This window comes from Haliotis cracherodii, unplaced genomic scaffold (genome assembly GCF_022045235.1).
Source record: "Haliotis cracherodii isolate W230 unplaced genomic scaffold, xgHalCrac1.p SCAF_1, whole genome shotgun sequence".
Classification (NCBI taxonomy): domain Eukaryota; kingdom Metazoa; phylum Mollusca; class Gastropoda; order Lepetellida; family Haliotidae; genus Haliotis; species Haliotis cracherodii.
Window position 1 is genome coordinate 1,693,186 of NW_027266264.1, and position 17,191 is coordinate 1,710,376.

Genomic DNA, 17,191 nt, shown 5'->3' on the forward strand with positions numbered 1-17,191 from the left:
TTTTTCAATTTTAACCCTTAGACAATCATCTATCCACAATTAAGCAATGATCGTTTATATACTGCACTTTCTGTGTATGACTGGGATTACCTGATGAATAATACTCCTTTTTCTTTCAAAAATTGGAATGTGACAAGACCATTTTTATATCACAAATTGTGTTCACTATTCGGTGAGAAAACGATATGCGAAACATGGTATTCCTCTACTTTCGTTTACTGTTCTCGCTTCGGTACTTTCTTACTCTTGTTGTGAGACTGAAACTATTCGTGGATCTGTGTATAAGATGACCTAATGGATTGTATTTTCTTCGTTTCTTTTTGCGGTATCGTGAGCTCAAACTGCTCCCAAGTTGCTAATATGTCCAACTCTGACAGTGACAATACTTTTGAGTTGTCAAGGAATGTGAATGTTTTTCGGGACATGAATTGGAGATTTCTGAGGAAGAAGTGTTGTAGTCTTGAAATGGCACTACCAAGATGAAGCAACATGTCATCAACTCTGTGACTCCGTGCCACTTACTCACATGATGTAACATTACACTATACACATGGATGAGCGATTAGTGGTACTTGGTCTGAGGGTATCCTCACAAGATAAGTACACGCCAACATCACTGCAGTCTGAACAACAAAGTTGATGGTCCAGTGGGCAGCTACACCACTGCCTGATCCCTTCGTCATCATGGGACGTGTTTTGTAATATACAAATACAAAACAACGGAAGGTAGAAAATAGAATGATTTTTATTTCAACATGTATACATGAATAACATTTGTTATATGAATTCGTTTGTATTACCAAATAACAAAGCACACATGGACATGTAATATCGTTATTTAATCTCTTCAGCGATATACCGATATATAAATAATAGATATACCGGATTATGGATTATTTATATATCGGTTTATCTCTGAAGAGATTAAATAACGATATTACATGTCCATGTGTGCTTTGTTATTTGGTAATACAAATAATATATATACCGTAATATGCACCGTGTGCGACATACGCTTGCTGTCGGAAAGCGTACGTTAAATCTCCAATATAAGTAAGTAAGTAAGGAATATGGTCTCAAATTGTTTCAAATGATCTCAAATTTTCCAAAAAACTGCACTACAACTACAGCTGCAGATTGAATGTGTCCGGACAGACTCAGGTGCACGTGCACTATCAGTGAGTGAGTGAGTGAGTGAGTGAGTGAGTGAGTGAGTGAATGAGTGAGTTTTTCGCCTCGTTCAGGATGTTTGCGTAACATGGCGGCGGGGTACTCCAAGAGCATCCATCACCCAGTGTCACTATGTGGGGAATCAAGCCTTGGACTTCAGCGTGACGCGCCATTGCTATATACATCAGCTTACCTCCGCTGACTATTGATGACGTAATACGGAACAACAAAGAGGATAAACAATCAATGTTTTGACATTTGTATTTTGCATATCTTCCTTGTGGTCATAAACAATAAAACTATGCAATAAACGCAATAAACCATTTAATACATTCACGTCATTCAGGCGGTGAACTGAACTAAGTGTGTGTCATTGTGCAGCTTGGAAGCTTAACGCTGAACTGACCTTTAGTATGTCAGAAGCTCCTATGTTTACATTTCCAAAGCAACAATTAAGGACTACATCTTTATGTCACCTGTACTTGTACAAACGTAAGAATTACCCACAGTTTACTGGTATTGTCACATATATGACATACTTCATACTCATACACATTGTGCGGCATGAACCAACAAACAAAAAAACTTTTACTATTCGTTAATCTTTCTCCTCTGTGTCCAAGCGATCAAATCCTCTGTAGGTGTTGCCAAGGAAACTGGGAAGATGCAGTCGTGTCTTGGTACAGAACTTCGAAATTTTTCCTGTGAAAAAGAAAGTTAAAATAATGAAATATTCCAGTCACGTGTTGGCATTACGTATTCTCTTGTCAATATCATATTACGATTATCCCAAGGTTATTCGTTACGGAAACAAAGCTACCACTGGGTATCAGCATGTTTGAGTTTTTATCCGCCTCAGATTAAATGAAATAACCCCCACACAATAAAGGCTTATGTATCAGAACAAAGTTACCGATTAGTCTAGTATGAAGTACATGTTTTCATATTCGTCACCTGACTGATATATAGCGAGAACGACAGCGAATCCAAGAACCAGCATCATCCCAGACATGATAAAGACATCCGTCAAGATAGTGTCCATTCCGTCCTTAGTTGTCTCCCTTGATCTGTTCTCAGCCACAGGCGAGAGTTCAGCGTCGACTGCAGAACGGTTTCCTGCGGTACTTTCTGAAGGTAGAGGCATCAGGTAGCGTACGTGTAACTAGCTCACGGTTACAGAATAGTGCCACTGACTAGTTCATCATAGTATTGTAGCATCCTCCCACATGCTGACATGAAATACGAGTGAATTATATTACATTTAGAACAAATAAATCGTATCCAAATCTCTTTCTGTGTCAATTCAAAACTCTCGCTACGTAAACAATCCATAACCCATATTGGAAGTCTCATCGCGCGGCCTTGCCTTGCTCCATCCAGCAGTGTTGTGAAGAGGTAGTGTTTGTTTTTTGTTGATGTTTAACGCCGCACTCAGCAATATCCCAGCTATATAATCGAGTCTGAACCAGACAATCCAGTGATTGACAACATGAGCATGCATCGATTTACGCAATTGGGATCGATGACGTGCATCAACCAAGTCAACGAGCCTGACCACCCGATCCCGATCTTTCGACAAGCGTAGTCGCCCTTTACGATGCTCATGATGTCAATCACTGGATTGTCTGTCCAGACTCGATTATTTACAGACCGCCGTCAGAGTGCAACGTAAAAGAACAAACAATCAATATTTACTCCCGTACTATTGTACTCCTATGACCTGACGTACATGTATCAGGTCACAGGTCAATGCTTCCCGTACCAGGTTATTCAGGTCTAAGGGTTTAGTGATGCGTGACATGTATGATCTTAAAGTGACGACGTTCAGGTCTGACAGCCACATAATTTCCACTCAGTGCAGCGATCAACGTGTTCGTATTACGGACAACTCATTTACTGTTATACCATATCCCAATTTGAACTTTTACTACTCTAATTACTGTTTATCGATTGATGATTGAAGACTTGACCGGAAGACAACGAAAGTATAATCGTTGTTTTTTAAGTTTTGCGGATTTACACCGAGAGTTGATTTTACCATTGTCGGGGGGATGCACGTGGAAGTGATGGTGGTCGTGACCTTGTGCTTCCTCCTCCAGGAGGGGGTTCCGGGGCAAGGGGACGGCCGAGTCAGGGGGTAGTTTTCTCACAAGGTCGGGATACTTGTTTCCCCCGCGAAAAGAGAAAAGACTTCCAGTGCTGGCTTCCGCTTTAAACATGAAGATGAAGTTGCACATCTCGTTACTGTCTGCGAATCTGCAACAAAACAAACAGCGTGCCATATATCAACCCCCTCGTTGCGTGGCACTTGTCGACATGTGCAATAGGTGGTTCATTCCTATACCCATTATCTATGACCAGCGGAGGTGAGGAGTGGCAAAGAATTCTTGTTGCGATATATTCTTCAGAGTCTGTTTCTCCCGAACCTTCACATTCACAACCTTTGCCAAAGTCTGATCGGTTGCCATTTTGAAGAGTCATAATCGGACCTGAAGGAGCATGAAGTCGCGTGGCATTTTAAGGAAATGACGTCACTCAGTGGTCATTATAAGACGCCGAGACAACATAATCTGGTCAGTGATAAAGCAGTTTGAGCTCACCATGAAAACACACAGACCCTTTAAGATTTCGTTGGAATATTGCTAAAAGCACATGTCGGCACATGTTACGATTTTACTGACTTCATGACCCCAGAACGAGTAGATCATTGGCAATGGTCATTCACCGCTATCTTCTTGTTCGACGTCTTGATATATATTCACCGCCAAAAGAAACGCGAATACCATACATGTTGGTTAATACATTCTTCAAAAAAAGAAACTCACAGGTAGCATGTAGTTCATTGAACCTGGCTACACAAACAATCCGGTATACAAAATGGATATATGTTATTGGAAAATGTTGGTGGCTTGATATTCGTCAGCCACGCAGCCAAAACGCAGCCACTGTCGATTTGCAATGTCTTAAACGGCATTGTTTTCACACTTGTTAAAAAATGTCATGGTGGAAAATGGTAAAGCAAAATGCACGTGCAAATTATGGCATTCGTAACACGTGGTATTGGTTATTAAAAGGCAAGCATCAGCCAACAATGTGTCGTTCAATTGTCAGCATTTTTCAAGTTCGAAACTGCCGAGACTCAGCGCTGCGGATCGGAATATCGCTATAGGACGTATCCAAAGAGGGAACAGTCTTCTGTTGCACGCCACTTCAACGTCCATCACAGCACCATTTGCCGCCTTTGGGACCGATTCACAAAGTTCAATTCCACTGCAGACCGTCCGAGAACCGACCGACCAAGAGCTACCACCCCTGCACAGGATCGCAACATTCGACTGTTGCAACTACGTCATCGCAATGCCACAGCTACGGAGACTGCAGGACGCATCCCTGGGTAACTGTAGTGACGCTTGCGTCACGAGATCTGACTTGGTTGTGGTTCGGGAAAATTTGACAGTGAATCGCGACATGATTCAAATTCTTCAACCTCACCATTTTCCAATCATTGACCACCAGAGGGAGTTGTTTCAACAGGACAACGCTACACCGCACACAGCTCGTGTCACAGTACCTGCATGATGCCAACATCAACGTCTTGCCCTGGCCGTCGAGATCTCCAGATCTCAACCCAATCGAACTCCTCCTGGATAAACTCTATCGACGTTTACTCAGAACACACCGCAGAGATGCACCATTTTTCTCGAGCAATATTAATGTGTAAAGTTTGGAAATCATGTGCAGCACATCGTGATAAGAATAAAGGCACTCTGTGGTAACACTTGACTGGTTGTTAGTTTTGTCATTAAGTGGCACACATTGGAAACATCTCTTATTGTACATACTTCTCTATATGTCTATGTTCGCGTTTCTTTTGGCGGTGAGTTTCACAGAACTTACCCTGCAAATGTGGTCCGGTTTCTATCCGTTGAGTCGTAGAGACATCTTGCCACCTGCCGACAGATAATGAATGTGTCATGGGGGTATCACCACTGTCCTACAAGGGTATAGGTCACGAGTGATGGAAGCATCATCACGTGCTAACAAGAAGGAAATGGTGAAATAAAACATTTACCAACTTATCCCCAGGCTTTATGACGATGTTTCTTTGCACGGGGTAGAAAACCTAAAAATAGATGTAATAACAATGATGAAAAACACAATATATTAATGATGAACAGGTTATGTTTCGCTCACTCAACACAGATGCACAAATCACTTTCAGTCAAACGCAGTGTTGAACGTATAACATTCAGTTAAACGCGGTGTTGAACATATCACACATTCAGTCAAACGCAGTGTTGGACCTATTACATTCAGTCAAACACAGTGTTGAACGCATTACATTCCGTCAAACGCAGTGTTGAAATATTACATTCAATCAAACGCAGAGTTGACCAAATTACATTCAGTCAAACGCAGTGTTGAACACATTACATCCAGTCAAACGCAGTGTTGAAATATTACATTCCATCAAACGCAGTGTTAAACCTATTACATTCAATCAAACGCAGTGTTAAACATATTACATTCAGTCAAACACATTTTACACGTGACAGCCCCAACGCTGAAACCCATTTATCACATGCAGATTAAGTATAGGTGAGGTGTAGGTTCTCGTCGCATACGATCATAACATGTATTCATTCCTCCATACCTGAGGCCACATTGGATTTCCCTTGCCGATTTCATACCAGGATCCGTTGTACAAATAACCTGTTATTACTCTTCCTGTAACACAGAAACACACGCTACCATGATGACGTCACACATAGGAAAACACGGCATATTGTGTTTTTGGACCGTTCATGTAACACACAAATACACGTTTCCATGACATCATGACAGATGGGAATACTTTTTCAGGGGTGAAATGAAACTTCGGTCAGAGGAAAACATTGCAGCGATCCCAACATTAAATGTCAGTGAAGTAACAACGGAGTGAAGCTTGGGCAGAATGCAGCTGACACAATACAACCTGGTTCGAATCCAAGGAGTCTCTGCTTAAAAAGTATCTACACAGTATGCATGCTACTTCCCCGAGGCCAAGTTTCGTTGTGATGATTGATGGATTCTGTTACTTGGAAAAGGTAGTGGGAAACGTGTTATGTATCAATATTTGAGGCACTGGAGGTATGGATGCAAAACATGTTATAACTGATAAACAGTAACCAGAACCACCGCTGAGGACCCTTGACCAGAACCCGCCGTCCAATGGCAGCTGAAAGCGTTTGTCAGTAGCTGAGGCTACTTGAAGTAGTTCAATCAGAATGGGGGATTCTGCAGTGTCATGGGAGGACCTGGATTCTTTCTGTAGCCGAAAATCAAATAAACCGAAAGAAATCCACAATTATAGGTAGATAATGTAACACCCTACTTGGCTTTGTTTGTAGTTTAACGCCGCACTCAGCAATATCTCAGCTACATGACGGAAACTTGTAATAATCCAGTCTGGACCAGACAATCCAGTGATTAATAACAACACGCAATCCACCCAGCCACCTGTCTGATCCCCCGACCAAAACACCTCTGACGACATGCATAGGTTGTCAGGGGTCAATTCGTCCTCGAAATCACCACAGGGTGCTGAATTTGATGATGTGATGGATGTGTGTGTGTGTGTGTGTGTGTGTGTGTGTGTGTGTGTGTGTGTGTGTGTGTGTGTGTGTGTGTGTGTGTGTGTGTGTGTGTGTGTGTGTGTGTGTGTGTGTGTGTGTGTGTGTGGCTGCTTGTTCTAGTCCGGACTGATGCAGATTTATAGTTCTAGCCTACTGAGATACCATGAATACCATACTCAGACGCAGCATAAAGACTCCGGGCCGACCAGTCCCCTTTATGCCGAGCGCCAGACAGGGTAACAACAAATACCATATTTTAACGCCTTTTGGTATGACGCGGGCGGGCATCGAACCCCGGACCTTCCGCTCTTTTGGCTGACGCTCGACTACTAGACCACGGAGGCAGTTCTGATGTGATGGAAGATGACGCTATGACATAGAGACTTCTACACGACTCTGCAAATCAGCTGTAATACTGACCCAGGTTGTGGGCATGGGGTCTGAAGGCAAATGGGTAGATGGGCGTGTCCCCCGTGTAGGAACAGCTGATGTCCACGAGGACCTCTGGAAATAAACACACATTTTGTAGCGGCGCAGGGTATATTATAGAAATGAAGTTATGAAGTAACGAGGAGAGAGAATCGGTATGAAAAGAACGGACATCACAGTTAAATAAAACACCTGATCTGACTAAATGATGTTTCTGGTAGTTTCCTTAATGTGTATATCAAAGTTGCCTTTGCCCAGCAGACAGCGTATGTGGCGGGTCAGAAGTTCTCACAACGTACTTGGTGTTTGCGGTGGTATTCGAAATCCATTGAAGTACATCACTACCATTCCGGCTGTATATAATTCCCTGAAGATCAATTATTTACATAGAAAATTAACCACATTTAAACAATACATCTATGCTGAGTAAAGTCACATTCAGCACATTATCAATACCTAGACTCAAACAGCGGAAACCAAATTGCAGGATTTAAAGGTAGAAAAGCAAGTATTTCCAATCTCATTGGAGTGAGTGAGTGAGTATGGTTTTACGCCGCTATTAGCAATATTCCAGCAATATCACGGCTGGGACACCAGAAATGGGCTTCACTCATTGTACCCATGTCGGGAATCGAACCCGGGTCTTCGGCGTGACGAGCGAACGTTTTAACCACTAGGCTACCCGAACTCCCCTATCTTAATTAGACATCTCTGCAGTTTTACGACCCCAAATATATCAAAATACATCATGAAACTCAATCAATTGGTGATGATACCGAAACAAAACATAAAGAATGTTGAAGCCTTTTTTCCGACTGCTATGGTAGTATGCTTTCGATCTAACCTTCGTTACAAATTCTTATCAAATGTCAGTACGGTTTTTTAATTTGCTTACCTTTGAGTTGAAACGGTCAGCCGTATTCCCGAATAATCCTTTTTTGTAGAATCTATAATATAGGTTCTTTGAGACATGATAAGTAATATATATCGTGTACAGCGGTAATTCGTGTTTCCAACACTGTGGGACTCATGGTGTATTCTGAGCCAAATATCTGCGTCCATGGCGTTTCTTTATTAATAGTGAAATTTGTCCTTTCCAAAGTAACTCAGATGGTCTATTTTAATTTTTATATCAGCTTTTCACATACGTTTACTTTACATATACAATGGGTATAAGGAAATATAACTTAATTATATACTACATGTCTCTGTTGGTGCTTCCAACCTCAGATGTGGCGAACATTACATCCGTTACAATGGAGAAAAATATATTTGTACTGGACTGTACAATAAACTATTGCTGACCCGGATTTCTCTCTACTTTGGACATATTTGACAGGAACTGACCAGTGCCAGGTTTGGCGACTCCATGGACAGTTCTACGGGGAGGAAGTCTTACCGGTAAACCCATGTTTGTAGTGAATCTGCAGTATAAGCGTTGTGATCGTCGATCCTTTACCAATTCTGAATCCAACCCCTGGAACAGAAGAATTTTACATTCGAATAATTCTAACTTATAATAGACCTGCATAACACATATTAATGTAGGTAGGCAATTTACAGACCTAGGATTAAAACAGTCTCTCCGCTCCTTCATTCTTGTAACTTTGACAAACGTTAATTTCAATAATATGTTCTTAAACAAGAATTTGTATTCATTTGACTTAGTATTCACTTTAAATCCAAAGTTTCAGAGAAGAAATGTCACCTTTCGGTAAACTTGTCGATGTGGCGTGTTTGGCCCAGGCGTACATGGCTTTACGTTGCCCGGACCTGCATTTGCCTCCCCTGCAGTTCCTGTGATGATTTGAGAATCCAGCAACAAGATGAACAAACACATAACGACAACAAAATGTCTATAGCGCACGACGACCATCAGAATAAGTAGCACTGTTGCCATTTACGATATCAAAAACTATGCATAACAGGTGGGCAATTCTGAAGCTGCTGTCCTGACTGTACTCCCCTTGGAGCTGAGAATGGAAACCGAGTGCACACTGATCTTTATTTCCAGCGGAAAAATAAATCCCTTCCACCCCGTTTCGAAGTAAAAAGTTAAAAGCTGAGTCTATGAAAGTCACGTGACATAGCACAAGCTAACCTCCGCTCAATCGAACAGCTGTTTTCTATCAATTTTGAATTTGTTTTAATTCTTTTACAATAGCAGCTTAAAACATGTCGGTGAGATAATTCGTTGTTGTGGTATCACTTGGGGAACCCCATCTACCACTCGTGATCCTTCTACAAATATTATGTTATGTGTCCATTATTACTCACTCACTCACTCAATCCGTGAAGATCCGGGATAGAAAAGGTCTTCAGCAAACCATGCTTGCCGTAAGTGGCGACCAATGGGATCGGGTGGTCAGGCTCGCTAACTTGGTTGATGCATGTCATCTTATCCCATTTGCGTGGATCGATGATCATGACGTCAATCACTGGATTGACTAGTCCAGACTCGATTATTTACAGACCGTCGTCATATAGCTCGAATATTGCTGAGTGCGGCGTTAAACATCAAACAAACCAAACTAACCAAATCAACCAGCTCAAGTCTTTGGTCTTGGCAGTTCTCCACGTTTAATACACTCGAGCATACTCGTCTGCGAAGATTTCAAAGAGAGTCATGCGACTCTTGCTCAAACGTTAATTTGATCTACCAGCCTACAACACGTACCATACATCGGTCTGTCTACCAGCCTACAACACGTACCATACATCGGTCTGTCTACCAGCCTACAACACGTACCATACATCGGTCTGTCTACCAGCCTACAACACGTACCATACATCGGTCTGTCTACCAGCCTACAACACGTACCATACATCGGTCTGTCTACCAGCCTACAACACGTACCATACATCGGTCTGTCTACCAGCCTACAACACGTACCATACATCGGTCTGTCTACCAGCCTACAACACGTACCATACATCGGTCTGTCTACCAGCCTACAACACGTACCATACATCGGTCTGTATACCAGCCTACAACACGTACCATACATCGATCTGTCTACCAGCCTACAACACGTACCATACATCGGTCTTTCCAAGGGGTTCTCCATTACACGCTTTGAGAGAGATGTGGTGAGCAACACCGCCACTTGTCAACGCCTCAAATTTGACTGAAATTGAGGTGAATACATGTTAGTAATAAGCTGGTAGACACAGCTGTAGTATCCACACCGGAACAGTGTTGTAAGACTGTGTTGTTGGACTGTGTTGTTAAACTGTGTTGTTGAACTGTGTTGTTGAACTGTGTTATGGAACTGTGTTGTTGGACAGCGTTGTTATACTGTGTTGTTAAACTGTGTTGTTGAACTGTGTTGTTGGACAGTGTTGTTGGATTGTGTTGTTGAACTGTGTTGTTGAACTGTGTTGTTAAACTGTGTTGTTAAACTGTGTTGTTGGACAGTGTTGTTAGACTGTGTTGTTGAACTGTGTTGTTGAACTGTGTTATGGAACTGTGTTGTTGGACAGCGTTGTAATACTGTGTTGTTAAACTGTGTTGTTGAACTGTGTTGTTGGACACTGTTGTTAGACTGTGGTGTTGGACTGTGTTGTTAGACTGCGGTGTTGGACTGTGTTGTTAGACTGTGGTGTTGGACAGTGTTGTTAGACTGTGGTGTTGGAGTCTGTTGTTGAAAAGTGTTTTTGATACAGTTGCTGGACGGTCAGTGTTGTTGTACACTGAGGCGAATTGCGATTATTAATAAGCTAGTAGATATCGCTATAGTATCTTTGAAGGAACGGTGTTGTAGGATATGAATACGACTTACAAAGCGATTATCTTGCGTTCAACTTCTATAACCGATGTATAGAGAAGATTGTCCTTGGTTCTACAACCGATGTGTGGGTTTAATTCCTTGTGGTCTACTCACCTATGTAGGTGTCCTCGGGACAGTTAGCTACATTGAAACTGGAACACATGTAAGCATCAGCCTGTAACACATGTAAACATCGGCCTTTAACACATGTAAGCATCGGTCTGTAACACATGTAAGCATAAGCTTGTAACACATGTAAGCATCGGCCTGTAACACATGTAAGCATCGGTCTGTAACACATGTAAGCATCAGCTTGTAACACATGTCAGCATCGGTCTGTAACACATGTAAGCATCAGCTTGTAACACATGTAAGCATCGGTCTGTAACACATGTAAGCATAAGCTTGTAACACATGTAAGCATCGGCCTGTAACACATGTAAGCATCGGCCTGTAACACATGTAAGCATCGGTTTGTAACACATGTAAGCATCTGCCTGTAACACATGTAAGCATCTGCCTGTAACACATGTAAGCATCGGCCTGTTACACATGTAAGCATCGGCTTGTAACACATGTAAGCATCGGCTTTTAACACATGTAAGCATCGGTCTGTAACACATGTAAGCATCGGTCCTTAACACATGTAAGCATCGGTCTGTAACACATGTAAGCATCGGCTTGTAACACATGTAAGCATCGGTCTGTAACACATGTAAGCATCAGCTTGTAACACATGTAAGCATCGGCCTGTAACACATGTAAGCATCGGCTTGTAACACATGTAAGCATCGGCCTGTAACACATGTAAGCATAAGCTTGTAACACATGTAAGCATCGGCCTGTAACACATGTAAGCATCAATCTGTTACACATGTAAGCATCGGTCTGTAACACATGTAAGCATCAATCTGTTACACATGTAAGCATCGGCCTGTAACACATGTAAGCATCGGTCTGTAACACATGTAAACATCAGCTTGTAACACATGTCAGCATCGGTCTGTAACACATGTTAGCATCAGCTTGTAACACATGTAAGCATCTGCCTGTAATACATGTAAGCATCAGCTTGTAACACATGTAAGCATCGGTCTGTAACACATGTAAGCATAAGCTTGTAACACATGTAAGCATCGGCCTGTAACACATGTAAGCATCGGCCTGTAACACATGTAAGCATCGGTTTGTAACACATGTAAGCATCGGCCTTTAACACATGTAAGCATCTGCCTGTAACACATGTAAGCATCGGCCTGTTACACATGTAAGCATCGGCTTGTAACACATGTAAGCATCGGCTTTTAACACATGTAAGCATCGGTCTGTAACACATGTAAGCATCGGTCCTTAACACATGTAAGCATCGGTCTGTAACACATGTAAGCATCGGCTTGTAACACATGTAAGCATCGGTCTGTAACACATGTAAGCATCAGCTTGTAACACATGTAAGCATCGGCCTGTAACACATGTAAGCATCGGCTTGTAACACATGTAAGCATCGGCCTGTAACACATGTAAGCATAAGCTTGTAACACATGTAAGCATCGGCCTGTAACACATGTAAGCATCAATCTGTTACACATGTAAGCATCGGTCTGTAACACATGTAAGCATCAATCTGTTACACATGTAAGCATCGGCCTGTAACACATGTAAGCATCGGTCTGTAACACATGTAAACATCAGCTTGTAACACATGTCAGCATCGGTCTGTAACACATGTTAGCATCAGCTTGTAACACATGTAAGCATCTGCCTGTAATACATGTAAGCATCTGCCTGTAACACATGTGCCTGTAACACATGTAAGCATCAGCTTGTAACACATGTAAGCATCTGCCTGTAATACATGTAAGCATCAGCTTGTAACACATGTAAGTGGTGAGTGAGTGGTGAGTGACGAGAGATGGCTGACAGTCACCAGCACAAGTACATTACCTCCAGTTAATGTGAAGACACGCAACGTTCAGGGATCACATCCCCTACTCAATAAACATCTGGCTCTTGAGAATTTTGGAGTATCAAGAACTAGAACTGACCCCTGTTTCATTTCATATTTAATTTCGTTACTGATTGTGATACTTTCAAGTAATGTTTTTATTTTGATCAACCCAGTGCAACCAAAATGTGTAGCATGTATATTATGTTTGTTCTGACACTGTTTCCTTGGCTGGAAGACCCAGGACCATGTTGTTGACTGCACTGAAATAAACATTCAAATCCCATCTGCCTTTGTCCTCAACTCAAACGTTTTATACACAAGATGTAATTCTATACTTAATATACCCATAAGATTATTATTGAATTTCAATATCCAGGTCTATTTGTTCAAAACTGAACAGCTGTGGCAAGTCATAGTGAATGCACGGCAATACACCACTGAACAGCTTTGTCCAACCATTACTTTACAACCGTCTTAGTGGTAGGAACGCTTTGTGAAGCTACCTCTCACGACATCAATTGCATCGTGTAGACTAGTCGCCCGTATACAACACATACAACCCCTTTGACTGAAAGGATTCATCAGGGCGTGGCGCAGCTTGCCACGTCACACAATATCCCTGTTATAATGCTATCTTCATAAAAGAAAAACTATACACTCTTCAAAACTAGAAACGCACGGGTAGTATGTTATTTACGGAACCTGACTACAAAAAAAAATCCGGTATATAAATTGGATGTATCTTATTAGAAAATGTTGGTGGCCTGACAGTCGAGAAACGGTGCGCCAAAACACAGCCATTGTCGATTTGCAATGTCTTAAAAGGCATTGTTTTCACACTTGTTCAAAAATGTCATGGAAGAAAATAGTAAAGTAAAATAGGTGGTGGTTGTGTCATGGTGTGGGGGGCCATATCCTACAACACGAGATCTGACTTGTGGTTCAGGGAAATTTTACAGCAAATCGCGACATGAATCAAATTCTTCAACCTCACCATCTTCCAATCATTGGCCGCCAGAGGGAGCCGTGTCAACAGGACAACGCCCCACCGTGCACAGCTCGTGTCACGGTAGACTACATTCATAATGCCAACATCAACGTCTTGCCCGGGCCGTCGAGATCTCCAGATCTCAACCCAATCGAACACCTCTGGGATGAACTCGATCGCCGTGTACGTCAACGTCAGAACACGCCGCAGACACTCCCACAAATTGGGAGTGCGTTACAAACAGAAAGGCGCAGAATTCCGCAGGACAGAATGTTCATACTCTTTTCCAGTCAGTGCCGAGGAGATGCAGAGCCGTGATTGCTGCCCGGGGCGATCATACCTGATACTGAGTTCAGCGCAACCTTGTAGCCTTAACAATGAACAGTTTTCAATGCCTTTGTACAACGACAACATGTGACTATCGAGCTCCAAAATTTCATATTTGTATCTATGATACTAAATTAAATATATCGACTTTATTCGGTGCAATACATTTCCTAAAAATTTACCTGCGCGTTTCCTTTTTTGAAGAGTGTATTAGCTTAATATCGTTTGTCACGATAATGTTTCTTTTTCTTTTAAGTAACGAGATGTTGGTTGTGTCAAACACATACAAACGACACTTCCCCAATATAGTTTCCTGCTTATAAGGTACCGTTGCATCTGATATCAAACACATTCAAGGCCATCCTAAATACCTTCCTAGTGCACAGTAAGGCGTTATAGCGAGGTGTGCACCCCTCAACACATCGTACACACTCACTGTTGTCGGAGTGGCTCCTCTCATCCGCAGATCAATAGTTCTCGTGCTCTGTCCAACTCTAACACTGACTTCGTCACCTCCGCAGATTGTTTGAGCATCCCCTGGAGAAATATTCTGAAGGTGGGCCACCATCAGGAAAACCGTCATCCAGCGGTGAGCCATGATCGTCCCGCTGTTCAGGCTTCAGCCACACTGCAACTAAAAACCAACTACACGTCCCGCATCAACGGATTAGATTATCACATAGTTTAAGAACAAACACTCAAACACAGGAACTTTCACACTTTTAACAGGAGGTCTTCTGTTATTGTAGTAAACATGAGACGTCAAATAATTCGAAAAACTCTCTCGGAGTTCTCACACACCTTATCATCGATTTCGCACATATGTCACTGGGTACATACGAGTTATGTCTCCTGTTATAAACTACTTTGTCCAGATAGTCCCCAGCTAGTGGCCTTTTTAACACAACTTGTTTCTTCAAGTGAACGGCGTCTATTTATAGCTGTTAGATGATATAACACTAAACTTACCGGTGCTTTAGCCTGCAGTGTGTACGCATGGTTGAGCTTTTGTCCAGACAGTACGTATAGTAACGTGTCTCTGGGTGTCTATTTGCTCTGTTGGATAGAGCGTCTGCCTTGTCAGTGGTTCGATCCTCTGACAGCCTCCGTGGTCTAGTGGATAGAGCGTCTGCCCGGGGAGTTAAAGGTCGGTGGTTCGATCCCCTGACGGCCTTCGAGGTCTAGTGGATAGAGCGTCTGCCCGGGGAGTTAAAGGTCGGTGGTTCGATCCCCTGACGGCCTTCGTGGTCTGGTGGATTGAGCGTCCGCCTGGAGAGTTAAAGGTCGGTGGTTCGATCCCCTGACGGCCTTCGTGGTCTAGTGGACAGAGCGGAATGTCGGTGGTTCAGTTCCCCGGATCCCCTGTGCATGCAATCGTTATGATCTTGAACACGACGTTACACCCCATTTCCTCTCACCTCACACCGTGTCAGTCTTTGCATCATCATTGATGCATGCAGAGTTTATGGAGAGCGTTGCTGAAAGGCCGGATGTTTAGTACACAGGTTTTGGAAATATTATTAACGCTTACACCTAACTTCACTTTAACACAAATTATATCCGTAGTTGTCAGTGTGTCTCGTCACCCCCTCTGTGTGGTGTCATTTCAAGCTTGTCTGTGGGGTATTATCACAGATGACCAGACCGTTAACAGGGACAGTCAGAGCAAAACATGGAGTGACATCATGACATTGCTTGAATATTGCAGCGGCGTAAAACTACGCTCGCTCACTCTGTCAGATCAGTTCAGCTTCCGGAGATGTAAACAATGGCCATACTCTGCACTGTACCTAAAAATAATTGTTGTTTGTTTTTGTAGAATTTTGGTAGTATCGTTCTATTTTCTTGTCCATTTAACCTACGATCGGTCATTTATCGTTCAGTGGGTGCCTTCCCTCGCGCAAAAGCCGTCTCTTAATATTTATGCGTGACCCTGAGGTCAAACTCCAAAACGAGGCTATCCCCACAAGCTGTCAAAATGGCATCGGAGCATCGCTGTGCCCTCGAATGCGTTTCCGATGCGAGCTGCGATAAATCATTCAGTTTTCATCGTCGTTACGGTCGATTTATCTTTGCGGAAACGATGACTGGCAGCCATCCGACAAGTTAAAGGAAAGTTGTTCACCGTAAGTAATATTTTTCATTCATGTTTTTGCAAAACTGATGAGCGAATATCGCCTATCAACTATTGATTTTATCGCAGCTTACATGACGTTTCAGTACGAAATACTCGTGCTTTTTTAAAATACTCGTGCTATCGATTTCTTTTCTCGTTACATAAATACTACGTTTTATATATGTATATATGAGAGAGAGAGAGAGCGAGAGAGAGAGAGAGAGTATCGCGCGAGTGTTAATATCCTGCATTAGGAATAAACATTGTATTTAGCGAGCCTTGGCGAGCTAAATACAAAGTGTTTATTCCTAGTACAGGATATTTACCTGTCCTAAACAAACAAGCGTGTTAACCTCTTTATCATATAATGTCATTCTTCAATTCTGTGCTTGAAAATCACTTCCCCTCACTCACAAACATTACCTAAACATTGGGAGTTTTCCTGGAATGCGCGCATTACTATTTATTATGTCACAGGGTAAGTGATGTGTCAGACGGACAGTGAAAGTAGCCAATATAGTTCCAACTGAAATCTGTTTCTTATACACTGGCGAAGCAACATATACGCAAAACAACAATTGTTTTTACGTGCCTTTCGCGACAATCCATCGGTCTGTCCGCTAGAGTAACTGCCCTTTGTCAAAGGGAAGCTACTCTAACCCAAGTCTATGAGACGTCACGGCCACTTTTTAGACGTTGTTGACAGTCGGCCTGTTCTGTCATAACGTTAAGAAGTTTAGTTAGATGTACACACAGCGCCAAGGTAACAATTCATACATATTTCGCCTAAATCCAACTATTTTTATTTGTGGGAAAGGTTTCAAGCCA

At 42.4% G+C, this 17,191-nt stretch overlaps 1 protein-coding gene across 3 annotated transcripts; it reads right to left on the bottom strand.

The window, feature by feature from the left end:
* Positions 1-938: 938 nt before the first annotated feature.
* On the bottom strand, positions 939-15,602 carry LOC139471255 (peptidyl-glycine alpha-amidating monooxygenase A-like). 3 transcript variants are annotated; one of them, XM_071253562.1, is made up of 15 exons: positions 15,217-15,602; positions 14,684-14,881; positions 11,099-11,159; positions 10,252-10,342; positions 8,923-9,011; positions 8,614-8,691; positions 8,110-8,161; positions 7,514-7,581; positions 7,206-7,289; positions 5,825-5,898; positions 5,243-5,293; positions 5,068-5,120; positions 3,209-3,426; positions 2,125-2,298; positions 939-1,872 (listed from the first exon to the last, which is right to left on the bottom strand). In XM_071253562.1, exons 2-15 carry the CDS (start codon positions 14,843-14,845, stop codon positions 1,769-1,771), a joined length of 1,359 nt encoding a protein of 452 aa, XP_071109663.1. In that variant the 5' UTR covers positions 14,846-14,881; positions 15,217-15,602; the 3' UTR covers positions 939-1,768. The 3 variants fall into 3 exon arrangements, with proteins under 3 accessions (XP_071109663.1, XP_071109655.1, XP_071109669.1); XM_071253554.1 differs by lacking the exon at positions 15,217-15,602 and adding an exon at positions 15,049-15,173; XM_071253568.1 differs by lacking the exon at positions 15,217-15,602 and adding an exon at positions 15,088-15,153.
* Positions 15,603-17,191: the final 1,589 nt, after the last annotated feature.

Excerpts from the sequence above, each read along its gene's own strand:
- LOC139471255 (XM_071253562.1), bottom strand. The coding sequence starts at position 14,845 with ATGGCTCACCGCTGGATGACGGTTTTCCTGATGGTGGCCCACCTTCAG. Across the intron at positions 5,121-5,242 it reads TAAAGCCTGGGGATAAGTTG|GTGGCAAGATGTCTCTACGA; the intron begins GTAAATGTTTTA and ends ATCTGTCGGCAG. Across the intron at positions 2,299-3,208 it reads CGTGCATCCCCCCGACAATG|AAAGTACCGCAGGAAACCGT; the intron begins GTAAAATCAACT and ends CTCTACCTTCAG.